General features: G+C 37.0%; 1 protein-coding gene across 10 annotated transcripts in view; it reads left to right on the plus strand.

Moving 5' to 3' along the window:
• MYCBP2 (MYC binding protein 2) overlaps positions 1 to 18,795 on the plus strand; it is a 271,236-nt gene that overhangs the window by 43,990 nt on the left and 208,451 nt on the right. For all 10 annotated transcript variants that reach the window (XM_064585965.1, XM_064585966.1, XM_064585967.1 and 7 more), the window contains exons 3-5: positions 1,230 to 1,445; positions 8,867 to 9,020; positions 13,311 to 13,507. In XM_064585965.1, the coding sequence (XP_064442035.1) occupies positions 1,230 to 1,445; positions 8,867 to 9,020; positions 13,311 to 13,507 (567 nt within the window). The remainder of the gene's footprint in view (positions 1 to 1,229; positions 1,446 to 8,866; positions 9,021 to 13,310; positions 13,508 to 18,795) is intronic.

Consider the following 18,795-nt stretch of genomic DNA (forward strand, 5'->3'; position numbering starts at 1 on the left):
TTTCCTTGTTTGCATCTTAGGGTGCAGGCATTCAGTCTTTTACTATGTTAGATGTGAGTATTTCATAGATGCCTTTTATCCAGTTTTGGAAATTTTCTTTTATTCCTAGTTTACTTATACTTTTTATCATGAGTAAGTGTTTGATTTGTGTCAAATGCTTTTTCCATGTTTATTTAGAATATCATATGTTTTTTTCTATTGTTTTTACTAGTATGGGGAATTATACTGATTTCTTTTCCAGTGTTGTTACCAGCTGGTTTTTTGGTAGATCATGATGGTAGATCTTTTTCATATGTTCTTGGATTTGGATTGGTAATAATTGCTTGTTTTTAATATCTCTGGAAGGCATACCTACATGTTATTTGTCAATTAACTTTGGTGTATATTTTTTCTAATGAGTATTCCCCTTTTTCCCCAATTATTAATGGAAGAAGGATAGAATTTTGAGACCAGTGTTTTTGGTACTTGAGGTGTACTTCCTGGACATACTCTAATTTTTGGAACTTGCATTAAACCAGTTCTGTATATTTATCATGTAAGTGTTGATCTCAGAAGTGTGATTGTGGTCTGATGAATAAAATGCTGGGACAAACAGAAATTGACTATTTAGTTTTAACAATTAAATTACCAAGCATGTGATTTTTAGTATTTATTAAGACTGATAGCTAGGAGAGAGCTTCAGGAAAGCATATGTCCATAATCTGCAGAAATCTAATTTCCTAACTTTATCATTATTTAAATGAGAATGAAATTAGAAAAATTGACTAAGGGTTTTGTTTTGTTTTTTTAGTTCTGATTTCTGTTTAAGTCCCTAAATCTACTTTTTAAAGAAATCAAAATGTAATTCAACAGTTGTAGTAGGTCATTGAGACTCTAATAATCTCACGTCCCTTAGAAAAATACCAAATTAATGTTCTGTGATACTACAACAGTTAAGCTTTGTTGGCTCTATTCCTATCATGGGATAAAAGGGCATTCCTGTTAGATTCTTTGCCACTCTCCAGCCCTTATCAGTTTGGTTATTGCTGTGTTACTTAGAAAGTAGTGAAGTGTGGAAGAAAGGTTACGTACTATAAGTTGAGTTGGTAGACTTAGATTATCTTTGCTGTGTCACATATTTGACTTCTGCAAGTCATCTAGCATGTCTAATCTTTAATTCTTTATTTGAAATGAGAATTGGTGATGATGGAAAAGAATATGAAATTGAAATATTATATCTTATATTGCAGTCTGAAAACTTGGAGAATACAGTAATCATACCAGATATTAAACTACATAGCAATCCTTCTGCATTCAATATTTATTGCAATGTACGCCATTGCGTTCTGGAATGGCAGAAAAAGGAAACATCGTTGGCAGCTGCATCCAAGAACTCTGTGCAGAGTGGAGAATCAGATAGTGATGAAGAGGAGGAATCCAAAGAGCCCCCTATCAAGCTTCCAAAGGTAAGTCACTAAGTTCCACTTGGATGGATAACCTACAGATGTTTCAACTATAGTACAAATATTTATATTTCTAAAATACCTTGCTTTTTATAAAATTGTGCACTAAAACTTAACAGGGCATATGGGTAAAAACAGGTTTGGGGCAGACCAGACTATGCAACTTTATAACTGGAGTGCTAACAAAGTCAGTAATTGGTAACTCAGTGGTGAGTACTTGGACAGCCCAGGAAAAAAGATCAGGGGCTTTTTTTTTTTTTTTTTTAATTTTTTATTGTTATGTTAATCCTCATACATTACATCATTAATTTTAGATATAGTGTTCCATGATTCATTGTTTGTGCATAACACCCAGTGCTCCATGCAGAACATGCAGGGGCTTTTAATAATGTACAAAAGCAGTAAAGTGGAAATGGTGGCTTGTAAGCCTTGAGCCATTGCAGATAGAAGTGGAGCTCTGAGCCTGTGGGCTGCCATTAAGGTGGGCATAAGCAGAACTGCAAACTACCACAAGCCAAGAGCCATAGAAAGCTGGGGGTGCTCCCTTCTGGGGAGGGAACCCAAGGTACAGGTATGCATTTTTATTTTTCTTGAACTAGAACTAGAAGAGCTCCTGGCTGTGCAGCTGCTGAGCTGAGAACTTTCGCCTTTTCTGCCTGAGGATATAATTGTACTCTTGCCACTTTGGCTCCCCTTGCCCTATGAAAAAATTACATATGAAGCAATAAGACTTCTACATTGTTCTGATATCATTCCCTATTTACCAGAGACATGTAAGCTAATTGGTGTTATAAAAATATGTATGGTAGTAGAACAAGCTATTCTTAAGGAACTCCTTTCTATTTAAGTATTAGTATATTTCAAGACTGTAATGTTATTTTATATATAGTTTTTTTTTTCCTATATAGTAGGTATAGTTTGTATTTCTAACAAAAGACATATAGACATATTTTTAAAAGGGTACCTTTATCATAAATGATTTATGCATATTGCTTTTTTCTAAATATAGATATTTTAAAATGATTTCCTTTATCATAAATGATTCAGGTCTATTGCCTTTTTACTAAATGGATACCTTAAACCTATGCCTTGAAAACTTTTTTATACACACCCAGGGGAGCTGTCATGCAAATATTGTGCTACTTGAAAATAGCAGCCAAGATAGAAAGTATGTTCCTGATCTGATTTTTTTGTTGTTGTTGCGCATTTCATGGTGGCTATTTCTAAGTGCACCACTGTCCTTAATCATTACTGTCAGATTCTTCTCACCTTATGCTCAGCGGATGACTTGCTTCCTGTTTCATAGAGTAAGAGAGGTTTTGTGAACTTCCTCAGCCTTTTAGTCAACCGTCTTTAAATATCCTTCTCTTGGGACTCTTCTTCCTTTAGTCCCTTTCTCTCTAGTATCCTTAGGTGTACCTTCTCTACACTTAAAACAAGCAAACTCATCTTTTCCGTGTACGTTCCTCTAAGTAGAGAGTTTTCCATCAAGTACTGACATGTCAGGAAATAGAGTACAGTGATTAAGAACCTGGGCAGTGGAGTCAAACTGTCTGGGCTCAGACACTCACCATTAAAAATACTAGCTCTGTGATGCTGGGAAAGTTATTTGCCTTATTTGTGCCTCAGTTTTGTTGTCTATGAAATGGAGATAACGTCTACCTCAGAGGGTTGTAGTGAGGATTCAGTGAGTTAATAAATGTCATAGTTATAAGTAGTTAGAAGTATCAGGTTAGGTGCAAACACGGGGCAAACAAGAAATTGTGTAGGTGCAAATGAATTTGAGTTACTTTTCAAGGAACTCTTCAATTTATTAATAAATATGTCAGAGGAAGTCAAACTTCTGGACAGTCTCTGAGATCATGTGACAAGCGAGGGGGAAGAAGTGCTGAGATGTCTTTATGCAGAGGCACTCAGAATGCTGTGGGGTTTGGGCTTGGGTGGGGACTGTAACTCCCAGGTGATGTGTTTGGCAGTCATTTGCATGACATGAAGGACTGACACAGAAGAAGAGATGAGAAGGACTTGAAGTGATGGGAATTTGAGGGCAGGTGAGAAATGTTAGCATTTTTCTTTTCCTTTTGGCCATTTCTGCTCCAGATGCTACTTTTTTCCATCAGTTCCTTTTCTTTGTAGTTGTTCCTCTCTTGCTCCTCCTGCATGTGTGGCTCTCACTTTCCTTCTTTTCACATTGGTTTTTTCCTCTCCTACTCCTTTTCTCTTGCATAACTAAGATAGTTTTTATTCATTGAAATATCACTTCAATGCAATTTTATTTTCTCCTTGAATTTTAAAAGTTGAGTTGAATTTGATTATTATATAGACCTTGCTTGTCAGGTTTCTTTGCCTTTTCTTTTTTGTAGGTCAGCAATCATTGATATTTTAAAAAGAACTTTCTTACTGCCACCTAAATGCTTCATATTAAGTTTTCTACCTAAAACACAGATTTTAGGGGCGCCTGGGTGGCTCAGTTGGTTAAGCGTCTGCCTTCATCTCAGGTCATGACTCCGGGACTCTGGAATTGAGCCCCACATTGGGCTCCCTGCTTGGCGGGGAGCCTGCTTCTCCCTCTGCCTCTCTCTCTCTCTCTTGTCTCTTATGAATAAATAAATAAAATCTTAAAAAAAAAAAAAAAAAAAAAACAGTTTTTACCCAGCTCAATCCATCTTTCACTATCTGATTTCCAGATCCTCTAAAGTGTTCCAAGCTTTATAACTACGTAATTTTTAATAGTTATTTTTAGGATTCATACTTCGCTTTCAGTCTCATTTGCTGCTAGTCATGCCACATATTTTGTTAAGAGATATAGACTTAGATAGATTTATTTGTTTACTTCTTAAGTTTATTTACTTCTAAATTCTTTTTTGAGTTATAGCAAGCTTTATATTAGGCCCTGAAAACAAAATCAGGAGACACAGTTTCTACTCTCAAGAAAGTTATGTCTGGCAGGGATAGCAGTATGTCTAGTGACTTAAGGCTTACGAGGGCATGGTAGGTGTAGTATAACATAGTGGAGTAAGACTGCAGCCCTGACTGCAGATGCATGTGCAGGCAGAGGGAACAGCATCGTCGTCAAAGTACAAGCGCTGTTTTTGGCCAGAGTGGAGTAGCTGAGTAGGGCGAGAGGCCGAGAGCAGCAGCTAGATTGGGAAGGGCCTTCTGTGTGCTGCAGCCACTTTCAGGTTTTGTCTTGTGATTTGGAAACACTGAGAATTTTGAGTGAGAGACTTTTTTTTTTTTAAGATTTTATTTATTTATTTGAGAGAGAGAGAGAGGGAGAGAGAGCACAGGTGGGGAGGAGAGGGAGAAGCAGACTCCCCGCTGAGAAGGGAGCCCCACGTGGGGCTCGATCCCAGGACCCTGGGATCATGACCTGAGCCGAAGGCAGATGCTCAACCGACTGAGCCACCCAGGTGCCTCTAAGCAAGAGACTTTGATCAGACTTGTATTTTAGTAAAGTTCCGTGGGTGCTAGTAAGACAGGTCACTAGAGGGTGGTGAGATTAGAGCAGAGGGACCAGTTAGGCAGCTATTACAGTTGTCCACGAAGGGTGACTGACGGTTGGAATGAGGGTAGTAGTAGTGTTTGGCATAGAGGAAATGTTAAGGAAGCAGAATTGACAGGAATTAGTAATTAGTTGATTATGAAAGCTGACAGAAGGTGAAATCTAAACATATTTCTGAAGTTTCTGGGTGGTAATGCCATTGACTGCAAGAGGGAGTACTGGAGGAGAAACACCACTTTGCTGGAATGACGATAAGGTGTCCCATGTACACTATACAGGGCTGAAGTTCCAGAGAAACGTCCCAGCTAAAAATAGAGATTTGGGAGTTATTAAGGTGTGGGGGAAGAAGGTGAAATGAAATTCTGTTAGAGATAGGATGGGGGTGGGATCAAGAACATTGCTTAAAAATTGTTAGCTTTGAAAAATTCTAAGAACACTCCTTTTGGGTATGAAGAGAAGGGAAGAAGGTGGTGGTAGTTGACGATAAATTTATATGTCAGAGGATAGGAACATAGACTGAGAGGCAGAATTCTTCCTCTTCTTCTTTTTGCCCTCCTCCTCCTCTGCTGCCGCTCTTTCTCTACCCTTTCTTTCGCTGCCCTCTATATTTTTATTCTTTATTATTTGTAAATGTCATCTCTACCAAATATTTGCTTTATATAAAAAATCCTGAAAGTCAGTATACTTTCCTCTGTAGTAATATATAAATCTACTTTTGGTTTCCTCTCCAGTTTTTTAAAATGTATTCTGGAAGTATTAGAATGGATTCTAGGACTTTAAAAACAATTTTTAACTTATAGTTGACATGCAGTGTTATACTGGTTTCAGGTATAGAGCGTACAGATAATTCTGTACATTTCAAAATACTCACCATGATAAGTGCAGTCATCATCTGTCATTACACAACATTATTACAATATTATTGACTATATTCTCTATGCTGTACTTTTCATCTCCAGGACTTACTTATTTTTTAACTGGAAGTTTGTACCTCCTAATCCCCTTCATCTATTTTGCCAATCCCCTACCCCTTCCCTCTAGGACATCTTAATAGAACAAGATACAATTTCTAATGGCAAAGAATTTATTATTCCATCTAAATGTAACTAAACTTTTATGTTCATACTTGTTAGTGAAATAATAAAGTCACTTTGGGAAATAATATGATTTAAGGAGAGCAAAAATAAAACCTTGAAAAACTCATTTTTCTTTGGCCAAGCATGTTTTTATTTTACTTTTCCCAGCAGTGACATTGGACTGGCTGTATCAGATAGTTATTTGGGTTTGTGTTCCTTCAAGTACAGTAGAGAGCCTTCAGGATTTAATTATTTGAAAGCAACTGTAAAAGAAAAATTCAGTAAATTTACAAAAGACTATTTTCTGAAGAGAAGTGGAAGATTATGTGTTGGGTAGTTGGTTATGGTTTATCATTGAAAATATTGAGGCTTAGGGGCGCCTGGGTGGCTCAGTCGGTTAAGCGTCTGCTTTTGGCTCAGGTCCTGATCCCAGGGTCTTGGGATCGAGTTCCGCTTTGGGCTCCTTGCTTAGCAGGGGTCTGCTTCTCCCTCTCCCGCTGTGTGTGCTCTCTCTAGCTCTCACTCTTTCTCAAATAAAAAAATAAAATAAAATAAAAAGGCCTCAGTGTGTAAAGTGCAATTTCAAAGTTCATACATACAGTAAAATATGCTCAGCCAAACATCAGGGGAAAACACTTATTTCACAACATCTTTTATTTCTCAGCTCAATAATTCAAAGCTAGATATGTTGGAAAACTTGAGGTTGATTTTTATTTTGTTGTATATTGAAAACATTGCTATTCTGGAAATGACGTAGTTTTCCCCCTTATTAAAAAAATTTTTTTGTGAAGTAAGGTACAGATGAGTAGGGAGAATCTATAGTGTGGCTAATCTAGACAGATGGGTAATTTCTCTCTCCTTATCATTTGACTAACATTTTATGGGTATGTCTCACCAAAACCAGCCAGTGTTCTATTCCTAAGCAGCATACCTGAGTTCCTTACTCAGGTATACATTTGTTCTTACACACTAAACTTACCAGAGAGACAACTCAGGAACTTGTTCAGAAGGTAGCCTTACTCTTTTTGGTAAGGTTCAATACTTTCTCTGTTACTGTAGGGATATTATATAAATAAACCCTAGCTAAGAATGTTATCTGTGAAGATTCTCCTTTGGCTTTTGAAAAGTCATGATTGATAGCAGTAGAGCAAGCATTCTTGAAGACTGCAAGAATATAGTAGTCTCCCATTGGCCTGAGAATAGAGCTCCACGTTTTGTGTTTAGGAGATCTTTGAATTCAGATTCATTTCCTGTAAGTACATAAGCAGATAGAAATCTTGAACAGCACGTTTTTATTTTTTAGTCTATTCCAGGAAGAGAAACTATATCAACTGGAAAATTTTCACTGCTTAGTGCATTTAATCAATTGAAACTTTATACAGGCAACTTCTGTAATCTTAGTTACAACTAAGTCTGCTAGAATTTTAGATAACTTCTCTAAAAACAGTCCTGCTAGTTATTTTAACTTCTCAGTCATATCTGTATTCTTCAGAAACCTTGTAAATGATAATCAAAACTGCAACTGACTTTCCTGCAACTGATTTGACCGTTGTCTGGAGATATATTTCTGAGTTGCAGTGGTTTTTAGCACACAACTGAGAGAGCAATTAAACAAATATTTATTATATGCGTATCATGTGTCAAGCACTGGGCTAGCCACGGGAGATATTAAGCTAGTTCAAACATGCTCCTTGTCTATGAGGAGACCACAGTTTAGTTATGAAAAAGGAAACAAAAATAGTGAGCTAAGTATAATATAATAAATGCCATAACAGAAGTCTCTCAACTGGGTAAGAGTCATGTACAAGGCTCATTTATAGACAGGGACTAGTGTAATGTGTATCTTCATATCTCCTGTAGTGAGTTTGCCAAAATAAATGCTTAGGAAATATTTATGTAATACGTGATTAATGCACAGATCTCAGCCTAGAGAATATTCTTCTGCTGTTATGTCCAACAGAATTAATGCTTTGATGCATTTCTACTAATTAGTCTTGTTTTAACTTTTTCTGTTACTTCTCCAAATAATTTAACACCTTCTAAAAAGATCTTATACATCTATTTCTCAAAATATTGTCACTGACTGAGAAATGGGATTTCATTGTTGTTCTGTCAGCCCTCTGAAGGTATCTCCCAATACCAGGTCATCACATTTCTCTGTCAATCTTTAGCTGCAGATTTCTCTATCTTTTGCTAGATAGTGAGTCAGATTTTTCCTTGGTCCTGATGAGGGTGATAAGATAATTAAAGTAAAAATAGTAGTGATCTTTTAAGTAGGCAGTTTTTAATTCTTTTTGTGATAAATCCTACAAGAAGGGGGAAACCATCAGTAAATAATAATGTGATTGTACCATTATAGGAAGGGCTAAGATGAAAAAACTCCTTTTTAAATCTCTTCATTGTATGAGTTATGTTGACTTTTTCTGGTCATAAGTAACAATTGACATGACTTTTAATGAAAGAATGCTGATTTGTACTTGAGTACAGCCAAATGAACTTTTAAATTAATAGAGTTTATTTTTTCTGAGTGAATGTAACCTAGTATCTAGTGCACTGTTAACAGTTTTCATGATTTTTCTTATGGCTTCCTTATGCTATAACTACTTATAAAATAGTGCCATTATTTTTTAACCTTCCATATCACTAGATGGTTTTCTGAATCTTGGGTGGTTGTGTTTTTTTCTTTTTTTTTTTAATGTGTTTCTTTTTGTTTTTGCCTCGTAAATATGGCAGCATTAATCATTTGCTGTGTAAATAAGCCATACTGGTTCAACTGCCTGGAAAGTGTTATTAGCTTACCTGTTATAAGGTACATATATATTATTTTTTTTCATCTTAAACAGATCATTGAGGTTGGACTTTGTGAAGTTTTTGAATTGATCAAGGAGACGCGATTTTCTCATCCATCCCTGTGCCTCAGGAGTCTCCAGGCCCTGCTTAATGTACTTCAGGGTCAGCAGCCAGAAGGCCTCCAGTCAGAGCCACCTGAGGTCCTAGGTAAGAGCTCAGGGTATTAAATGAAGTCTTTAAATGTAAATAGCTTCTCCTATGAAGCATATACATGTAGCAGCTTGTAATGCAGTTTTGTTTTTGTTTTTGTTTTTTTAATTATGGTATTAAAACAGCAAGGGTATAAATTTTAAGGTATTTTGCTATGTTCTACTAGAGTTATAGTTTAAGACTTACAGTTCATGCACAGACATTTCTTGATTATTGTGAGGATGGGGAAAAAGCAAAACATTAATCGTTGGAACCCAGAAATAATCCCAAGCCTTATAGTTACTATTAAGTTAAACCGTTCTTGTTAAACCTTAGGCCAAAATAGTGAACATTGACTTTCTCTAACTTTATGTGTTATTCTGGGTAGTTAAAAAAATGGAGTGGAACCAGATGCTACCAACCCAAAACAGCACATCTAGTTTCCCAACAGAGGGCATTTCTTTTGTATTCATTGTAAATAAAAATTTCTTTTGTATTCATTGTAAATAAAAATCAATTTTTGTTATAGATAATGCTTTTGAATTAGTAGCAACTTCCAATAAGTAAATACATTTGCTTTTTGTAAAATGTATTTGGATTTTTTGAATACATGCCTTTCGTGTTACTGATAAAGGTTCAACACATAATCCAGTAAGCAAGTTAGGAGCTCTTGAGGAATAGAAATAGAGATGGGCCATAAGTTTGAAATTGGCTGTTGTTTTTCTCTGATGCTAACCATGGGCCTTGAAAGTCTAGAGTTTTCTAAATCTCAAGCATTAGTTCATATCTGAGTCATGTGGGTCCATGTGGAGTTTCTGATTCAGTAGATTTGGCATGGAGCCCAAGAATTTGCATTTAGAATACATTTCTGGGTAATGTGCCAGTGCAGCTCACCTGGGGACCACACTGCTGGTCTGGACTAGAGTTTGATCTTTTTTTCCAACTTGGTTATTTGCTGTTTATTAGATCCACATGTAAGAACCTAATTACGTGTCATACTGGTTTTGTTTTGGCTGTGGTTTTTTGGAGGGGAGGGAATCAGTTTTTGTGTTTGATTTTTTGTTTGGTTTAGTGGGTGAGGGGAGTGCTTGCCAGGAAAACAAGCTGAAGATTTAAGAAAAGCAATACCCTCCCCCACTCCATGTTGTTAAATACTACTATATTACTAAATAAAAGCTGTCATATGGCACGTTGTTGATTATTGTTATGGTAACACCAGTGATCATATTGCTATTTTGATATGTTACTTGGCATCACAGCATCTTACTAAAGCTTTTATTTATTTAATTGATTTAAGAATATTTTGCTGTTCCTAGCTCTGGTTTGTCAATTAACAAATAATTGAAATATTTAAAATACCCACTAAAACCTGTATATCCTGTTTATTACTTTGAATAACATGCTGATCATTTCTTTTTCCTAGATCTTCTGGCATACCCTTGTCTTTTATCAGTTGTTACACATCTTATTTTGTATCCAGTCTATATATAAATACTCCCTTTCCTTTATTCTTTTCAAAACAGATCTTGTTCATAATACCGTTTTTGAAATTATCATGTGTGCTTTAGCTTAATCATCTTCTATCAAAACTTTCACCTGATTAATTTGTCTGGTTTTGTTTTTGTTTTTGTTTTCTTGTTAACAGTTTCAGATGCTGCTGTACTTCTTTGGTCTCTCTTTTATCCTTTCAGGGTTTACTTCTGATCTCTTCACCGCTTTGATTTATTTTTCTATTGAGGGATTTACCATCACTTTATATTTCTTATTTCTTATATATCTTTAATTAGCTCAAAGATGTAGTTTGGCTGTTTAAAACTAAATTTCTATTGAAATCTATCTCTGTTTTTTCTTTGATCTAATAGCATAATCACATTAATACACTTTGGGGTTTTCTTCATGTTATTCATAAAAATATAGGTATATATGTATTACTCTTACTGTCAGGGTAGTTTGATTATTATACACCAAGCTTCTTCTCTTAGCAAATAGATTTTGATTTAGAAATTGTCTGGTTAAAAAAAAATCATTCTTACATCTGTTTTTCTGTTCATTTTTTTTTTTTTTTTTTTTTTTTTTTTTTTAAAGATTTTATTTATTTATTTGAGAGAGAGAGAATGAGAGACAGAGAGCATGAGAGGGAGGAGGGTCAGAGGGAGAAGCAGACTCCCTGCCGAGCAGGGAGCCCGATGCGGGACTCGATCCCGGGACTCCAGGATCATGACCTGAGCAGAAGGCAGTCGCTTAACCAACTGAGCCACCCAGGCGCCCTGTTTTTCTGTTCATTTTAAGGTTGGAATATATGTTCTTAAGTATTCACGTAAATAAAAGTATCTCTTGTGTTCTGTGCAAAAGCGTATAATTCAGGGGTGATCAGTACAGACATTGTTGCTGTTATTATGGGACTTAGCATCAGACAGTTGGACACGTGTGATTGCAGATTGGGTAAATAGTATGGGGGACAGTAGAAGGAGTTCTGGGAATCCGTAACATGCTTCCTTGAAGATGAGACATTGGCGATTTGAAGGATGAGTAGGAAGACGTGAACTACCTTTCTAGGCAGAGAGGACAGCATGCAGGAAGTCTCTGGGACAGAAAGGAGAATGACTGGCTAGAATGTGGAGAGTGAAGGGAGGCAGGGCTTTGCCATAGGTGAGGAGGGAGTCAGGGACTAGACCATGTGGAGCTTCATAGGCCATGTTAAAGGAGCCTGGTGGCTATTGTTCTAGGAGAAAGGGAAAGTCACTAACTATTTCCTTATGCTTAAAAAAAGTTCTTTATTTTATGGCACTTATACTGTTCCCTTCCACCTGAATCTAACTTTTTTGATGACAGGCATTCTTTGTCTTGTTTGCCAAAGTACTACCACAACCTAGAATAGTTTTTCATGTACAGGAAGAATTCAGTAAATATTTGCTGAGTAATTAAAAGATGAAGGGGCAGAAGGATAATGATGGAAGGAAGGATGGACAAATGGAGATAGGACAGATGAAAGGATGAGGGGAAAGAAGGATAGTTGGAAGGGAAGGGCAAAGGGAAGGAAAGACTGAAGGATGTACAGGCAAGAAGGGAGGGAGAACGGAAAGGAAGAGGAGCAGGAACGAACTAACAAAGGAGTGAACAGATTTTAAATAAAAAAACACATTTTTGGTTTAAAAATTCTGTTTGGCTATAAAGGGGCGAAAGTGAAGGTAGGAGCTAATTTATGAACACTTTGTAGTAGTCCCAATTCCAAGGTGGTGATAGCATGGATTGGGAAGATGGTCGTGAGATGGAGCAAGCGGGGGAGGCATTAGGAATCGAAAGTGACGGGCTTAACTGGGATGAGAGACACAGGAGATGAGGGAGAGACCGAGGAAGGCTAACTTTCTGTGAGTTAGCGAGTAAACCACACATGGCCTTTTAGTTTTCAGAGAGTTGCAGTACATGAATTCTCTTTCTCTTGCTTTCTTTTTCCCTCTCCCTTTCTTCATCTTCCTCAATTTTGCAGTCTTTTTCTGACTGTTTCTTTCTATCTTGAGTGCTCACTCTGTATAAGGATTTTCAAATTTCCCTTCCCTTCTGCAGAAGAAATACCTGCAAGTCTATTGATTCAGTCTTGGGCAGAGTTGTTTAGGGAATTTTGTGTGGAAACTTCTCATGGCCATAGAACATTCAGGTGTTACTTTACCATCTTTGCCACTAGATGGCTTTATCATTTAGGGAAAATCTCTTTATCTCCCTGTCTCAATTTCATTGTCCATTAAAGGGGGAGGGCATCTGTCCTGTTGACTAGGAGGTTTTTCTAGGGTATAAAATGAATTACATACTCTCTTTATAATAAAAATATGAACTGCTATTATGTTAGCAATAAAGCAACTTTACATTAAAACATTATAGCATGTGTTTTATGTATTCTTTTGTTTTGCAAATACATAATTTTTTGGGGCACTTATATTAACATTTTAAGAAGCTTGTAGTCTTCCCACTCTAAAAGGTAACATGAGTGCAGTGAGTAGCCTGTTACTCGAGAGGATATTTCTTGAATGTGTGAATGCCTCAAGACAACTTTCTTTTAAACAACCTGGGATAGATTCCATTTTTTTATTTACAAAAATAAGGGGTTGAACTAAACGTTCTCTAAGGTCCTTTTTATTATAAATATTCTAACTTTTCGGGGAAAAGGGTAACTAGAAAGGAACTAATGCAAAGTAAGTGTTCTAGGTGCCTTAAATATTTTTTTTATAATGAGGCAAGGTATAAATAAATAAACAGACACATGAAATGTTTTGTACGTCGAATGAATATAATTGAGTTTTATTTTATCCACAGAGTCTCTCTTCCAGCTCCTTTTGGAAATCACTGTTCGAAGTACTGGAATGAATGACAGCACAGGCCAGTCTCTGACAGCGCTTTCCTGTGCTTGCCTCTTTAGTCTGGTGGCTTCTTGGGGAGAAACAGGAAGGACACTTCAGGCCATCTCTGCTATCCTCACCAACAATGGCAGCCACGCTTGCCAAACAATACAGGTATTTCATTTATAGCTGCTGAGAGGGTTATAAGATGCCAAGTTGGAATTTCACCTTAATTTCTGTCAGTAGGAGTCCCCTGCTTTTTCTCACTCATTAGAGTGGTTTGATCTATCCAAGGTTGATATATAAGTAATCCACAATATATAAAGGTAATAAAATGAAATTTGGCAAAAACTCTTTAATCTTTAAGCTGGTCTTTGTGTCAGCACCCCAGCCACCTCTTTGCATTGTCTTGTTCTGTGCTCTCCCTGACTTCCCATCTTTCCCAGAATTAAGTATTGTCAGTGCCCCTAACCCCTGCATTGTTCAAGGATCAAATGTAGTCTTTTAATGAGTTGATTTGTTTCTGAGCTGCTTCATCTTTACATAGAACATTTTAAGCTTTTAATATCTTGATTGTGGACTAAGCTCTTTATTGTTGTTAGTGGTGGGAAATATAATTCTCCTAAAAGCCAACTTGATTTAATTCCTTTGGATTGTTCTGGAAAGTGAGTAAGAAGTTACAGTTTTAAGTCTCCGTTATGTGCTCTTCACGGGCCCCTTGGACAACCTCCAGAACAGATGGAAGGGCTGCTTCAATCCTGTTCTGTTATTAGCAGGCCAAAGATAGCAGAAGGGGTATGTGGGTCATTTTCTTGGACTTAATTCAGCAATATTGAACTCTCCTTGTCAAACATGAGCAATCCCCATACTCTAGATTTCTGTTCTTATTCTTTTCCCTTTCTGCCCTGCCTGAAATCTTCTTTTCCCTTTTTATGATCCTTAATTATTTCGAAGTTCCTCTAATGCAGTGGTTTTCAAAACTGTTCTGCAGCTGTGCTTTGAGGTTTGGCAAAATTTTAATTTAAATACATGCTTAAAATACAAAAATAATTCTTAAATTTTAGTGAAATAACACAAACATTTACATATCATACACCAAATTTTTAAAAATAGAGTGACCATAAACATATGAGCTTATTAGGCATCGTGTGATTTATTTTTGTCTGTAGACTCATCTCAGAGGATATGAGGTGAAGTCTAAATGATGAGTTGAATTGGCCAGAGGAGGTGTTAGTGTTTGGGGATGTGGAGGGAGAATGTTCTTGGTATCCATGTGCTAAGACAGGAAGCTAAGAGTAAGAGTGGAATACTGACGACTGAAAGAAGTTTGGTATAGTTACAGTATTTAGAGCTTCCAGCTAACAGAGACAAGACTTGTGTGCATATCTGTCTGACTGCCTGCAGTATTTGCTTAATATGCACTAGTCTGTGCACGACTAGATCCCCTGAATCAGAAGCTAAGGTTCTCTATAGACCTGCCCCGTCCCTGCATCCCTTTCTCCAGCCCAAACACCATATTAAATAATGCCTATTATCTTAACATGGCTTACAATGTTCCTCATGATTTGGCGCCATTCCACCAACCACTTCATGTCACAGAACTGTCTTGGCCAGGCTATGGGTGGAGGGAGAAAAATCTTCCCCAAGAATGTATAACTCTAACATCTCAAATTCTTTCGGGATTCAAATGCATATTACTTATCTTGTTCCAAAAAGCTTAAGCTGAGAGTTTAAAGTAGGGCAGGGATGATAGTACCATGAAGTACCTTATTATTGAAGGAGACTAAAATCCTTTTTGGAGGAATGAACTCCAAGCTTCAAAGGCTTCCCACAGACAAAACCCATCTGAGCTCACAAACAAAAAGCACATAGAAAAAAAGGCACCATCATTTGGAGTTAGTAGAAACAAAGTACTCTTTAGGGGAGCCTGGGTTTTCTGTTCTGTTCCATTGATCAGTGTGTCTGTTTTGTGCCAGTACCATACTGTTTTGATGACTACAGCTTTGTAATACAGCTTGAAGTCTGGAATTGGATGCCTCCAGCTTTGCTTTTCTTTTTCAAGGTTGTTAAGTGGCTGCTTTCGGCTCAGGCCCTGATCCCAGGGTCCTGGGATCGAGCCCCGCATCGAGCCACGCATTGGGCTCCCTGCTCAGCGGGAAGCCTGCTTCTTTCTCTCCCATTCCCCCTGCTTGTGTTCCCTCTCGCTGTGTCTCTGTCAAATAAATAAATAAAATCTTTAAAAAAATAAAAACAACTTAAGTACTCTTTAGAAAGCATGAGAGAAATAGAGTCATGTTGAAGAAAGATGTTAATTTCTGCTCCTCCCTAATCTCCACTAAGGTTCTAATAAAGGAATTTTTTTTTAAAGTATAAACTTTTAAGAATGGGACATATTTTTGAAAAACAGAAATTGGGGAAAGCGTAAATTTAAGTTCCTTAAGAGGCTAATGCCCATGGAAAGTAAGTTGATTTTCACCTAAAACTCCAGATAGGATTTGGAAGTAATAGGTACCTAGAAAGTGGTGGTGAGGGCAAAAGCTATAAATTGATTGGAAATCTGTATAATGAAAAGTAGAGAACCCCAGAACCGTTTTTTTGCCCTTCGTAGCCAAGCAATTGTCCTCTCATCCCCCAGAGAGATAGGTTTGCTGTCTAAAGAGCCAGAGAGGCCAGGGGAAACTAGCCACAATTGAGAGTGGAATTAGGAGCTAGACTGAAAATAGAGATTTAATGAAAGTCTTTGTATTGGTGATGAAATTTCTTAATCCTCACTAAGTTTCCAGAACAGTGGCCATAAGACTTATTATAGCTTCTAGGAAAAAGACTGGCAGATTCTTCTCTGGACAAAGAGTGAGAAAAGACCCACAAATGCAGACATTTGGAGGGGGGTCCTCCAGTGAAACGCTCAATTTTAATATGATTGTTTTGAGGAGAGCTCAAATCAGGTGATCTGTCAAATCCTGTCCATTCATACCAAGCTTCCTACCATTTTTTTTAGTAGCTTACTCTTAAAATTAAGTGTACAACCAGATTATATGTTTTTTGGGTGTTGAGTTTGGCATGTTTATAGATTTTGGATACTAACCCATTATCACATATGTCACTTGCAGATATCTTCTCCCATTCTGATGGTTGCCTTTTAGTTTTGTTGATTGTTTCCTTTCCTGTGCAGAAGTTTTTTATCTTGATGAATCCCAGTAGTTCATTTTTGCTTTTGTTTCCCTTGCCTCCAGAGATATGTCTAGTAAGAAGTTGCTATGGCTGATGTCAAAAAGGTTGTTGCCTGTGTTCTCCTCTAGGATTTTGATGGTTTCCTGTCTCACATTTAGGTCTTTCCTCTCCTTTGAATTTATTTTTGTGTATAGTGTAAGAAAGTGGTCCAGTTTCATTCTTCTGCATGTGGCTGTCCAATTTTCCCAACATCATTTGTTGAAGAGACTGTCTTTTCTCCATTGGATATTCTTTCTTGTTTTGTCAAAGATTAGTTGACCATATAGTTGTGGGTCCATTTCTGGGTTTTCTGTTCTGTTCCATTGATCAGTGTGTCTGTTTTGTGCCAGTACCATACTGTTTTGATGACTACAGCTTTGTAATACAGCTTGAAGTCTGGAATTGGATGCCTCCAGCTTTGCTTTTCTTTTTCAAGATTGCTTTGACTATTTGGAGTCGTTTGGGATTCCATACAAATTTTAGGATTGTTCTAGTTCTGTAAAAAATGCTAGTGGGTATTTTGATAGGGATTGCATTAAATGTGTAGATTGCTTTGGGCAGTATAGACATTTTAACAATATTTGTTTTTCCAATCCATGAACATGGAATGTTTTTCCATTTCCTTGTGTCCTCTTCAATTTCTTTCATGTGTTCTGTAGTTTTCACAGTACATATCTTTTATCTCTTTGGTTAGGTTTATTCCTAGGTGTCTTATCGTTTTTGGTACAATTATAAATGGGACAATTCCTTGATTTCTTTTTCTGCTGCTTCATTATTGCTGTATAGAAATGCAACAGATTTCTCTACATTGATTTTGTATTCTGTGACTTGACTAAATTCATGTATCAGTTCTGGCAATTTTTTGGTGGAGTCTTTCAGGTTTTCTACATAGTATCATGTCATCTGTGCGTAGTGAAAGTTTGACTTCTTTCTTGCCAATTTGGATGCCTTTTATTTCTTTTTGTTGTCTGACTTCTGAGGCTAGGACTTCCAGTTCTCTATTAAGTAATAATGGCGAGAGTGGACATCACTGTCTTGTTCCTGACTGTAGAGGAAAATCTGTTTTTTCCCCATTGAGGATTATATTAGCTGGGAGTCTTTCGTATGTGGCCTTTATGATGTTGAGGTATTTTCCATCTATTCCTACTTTGTTGAGGATTTTTATCAAGAATTGATGCTGTTATTTTGTCAAATGCTTTTTATGCATCTATTGAGAGGATCATGTAGTTCTTATCCTTTCTTTTATTAATGTAGTGTATCATATTGATTTGTGAAGATTGAACCACTCTTGCAGCACAGGAATAAATCCTTCTTGATCATGGTGAATGATTCTTTTAATGTCCTGTTGTATTTGATATGCTAGTATCTTGTTGAGAACTTTTGCATCCATGTTCATCAGGAATGTTGGCCTGTAATTCTCCTATTTAGTGAGGTCTTTGTCAGGTTTTGGAATCAAGGTAATGCTGGCCTTGTAGAATGAGTTTGAGCTCAAAACACAAATAATCCAGTTAAGAAATGGCAGAAGACATGAATTGACATTTTTCCAAAGAAGACATACAGATGGCTAACAGACACATGAAAAGAAGCTCAACATCACTCATCCTCAGGGAAATACAAATCAAAACTACAGTGAGAGACCACTGACACTTATCAGAATGGCTAAAATTAACAACACGGGAAATAACATGTTGGCAAGGATGCAGAGATAGGGGAACCCTCTTACACTGTTGGTGGAAATGCAAGCTTGTGCAGCCACTCTGGAAAACAGTGTGGTGGTTTCTCAAAAGTTAAAAATAGAGCTACCCTATGACCCAGCAATTGCACTACTAGGTGATTACCCAATACTGATTCAGAGGGGCACATGCACCCTGCTGTTTATAGCAGCATTATCAACAATAACCAAATTATGGAAAGAGCCCAAGTGTCCATCAACTGATGAATGCATAAAGAAGATGTGGTATATTACACATATAATACAGTGGAATATTACTCAGCCAACAAAGAGAATAAAATGTTGCCATTTGCAACAACATAGATGAATCTAGAGAGTATAACGATAAGTGAAATAAGCCGGTCTAAGACAAATATCATATAATTTCACTCATGTGGAATTTAAGAAACAAAACAGATGAACATAGGGGAAAGAAAAAGAGAGAGAGAGAGAGAGAGAGGGAGGCAAACTATTAAATAGACTCTTAACTATAGAGAACAAACCAGAGGATTGCTAGAGGGGGAGGTGGGTGGGGAAGATG

This window comes from Mirounga angustirostris, unplaced genomic scaffold (genome assembly GCF_029215605.1).
Source record: "Mirounga angustirostris isolate CCGP_5_RB_7025 unplaced genomic scaffold, mMirAng1.0.hap1 SCAF_3, whole genome shotgun sequence".
Lineage (NCBI taxonomy): Eukaryota > Metazoa > Chordata > Mammalia > Carnivora > Phocidae > Mirounga > Mirounga angustirostris.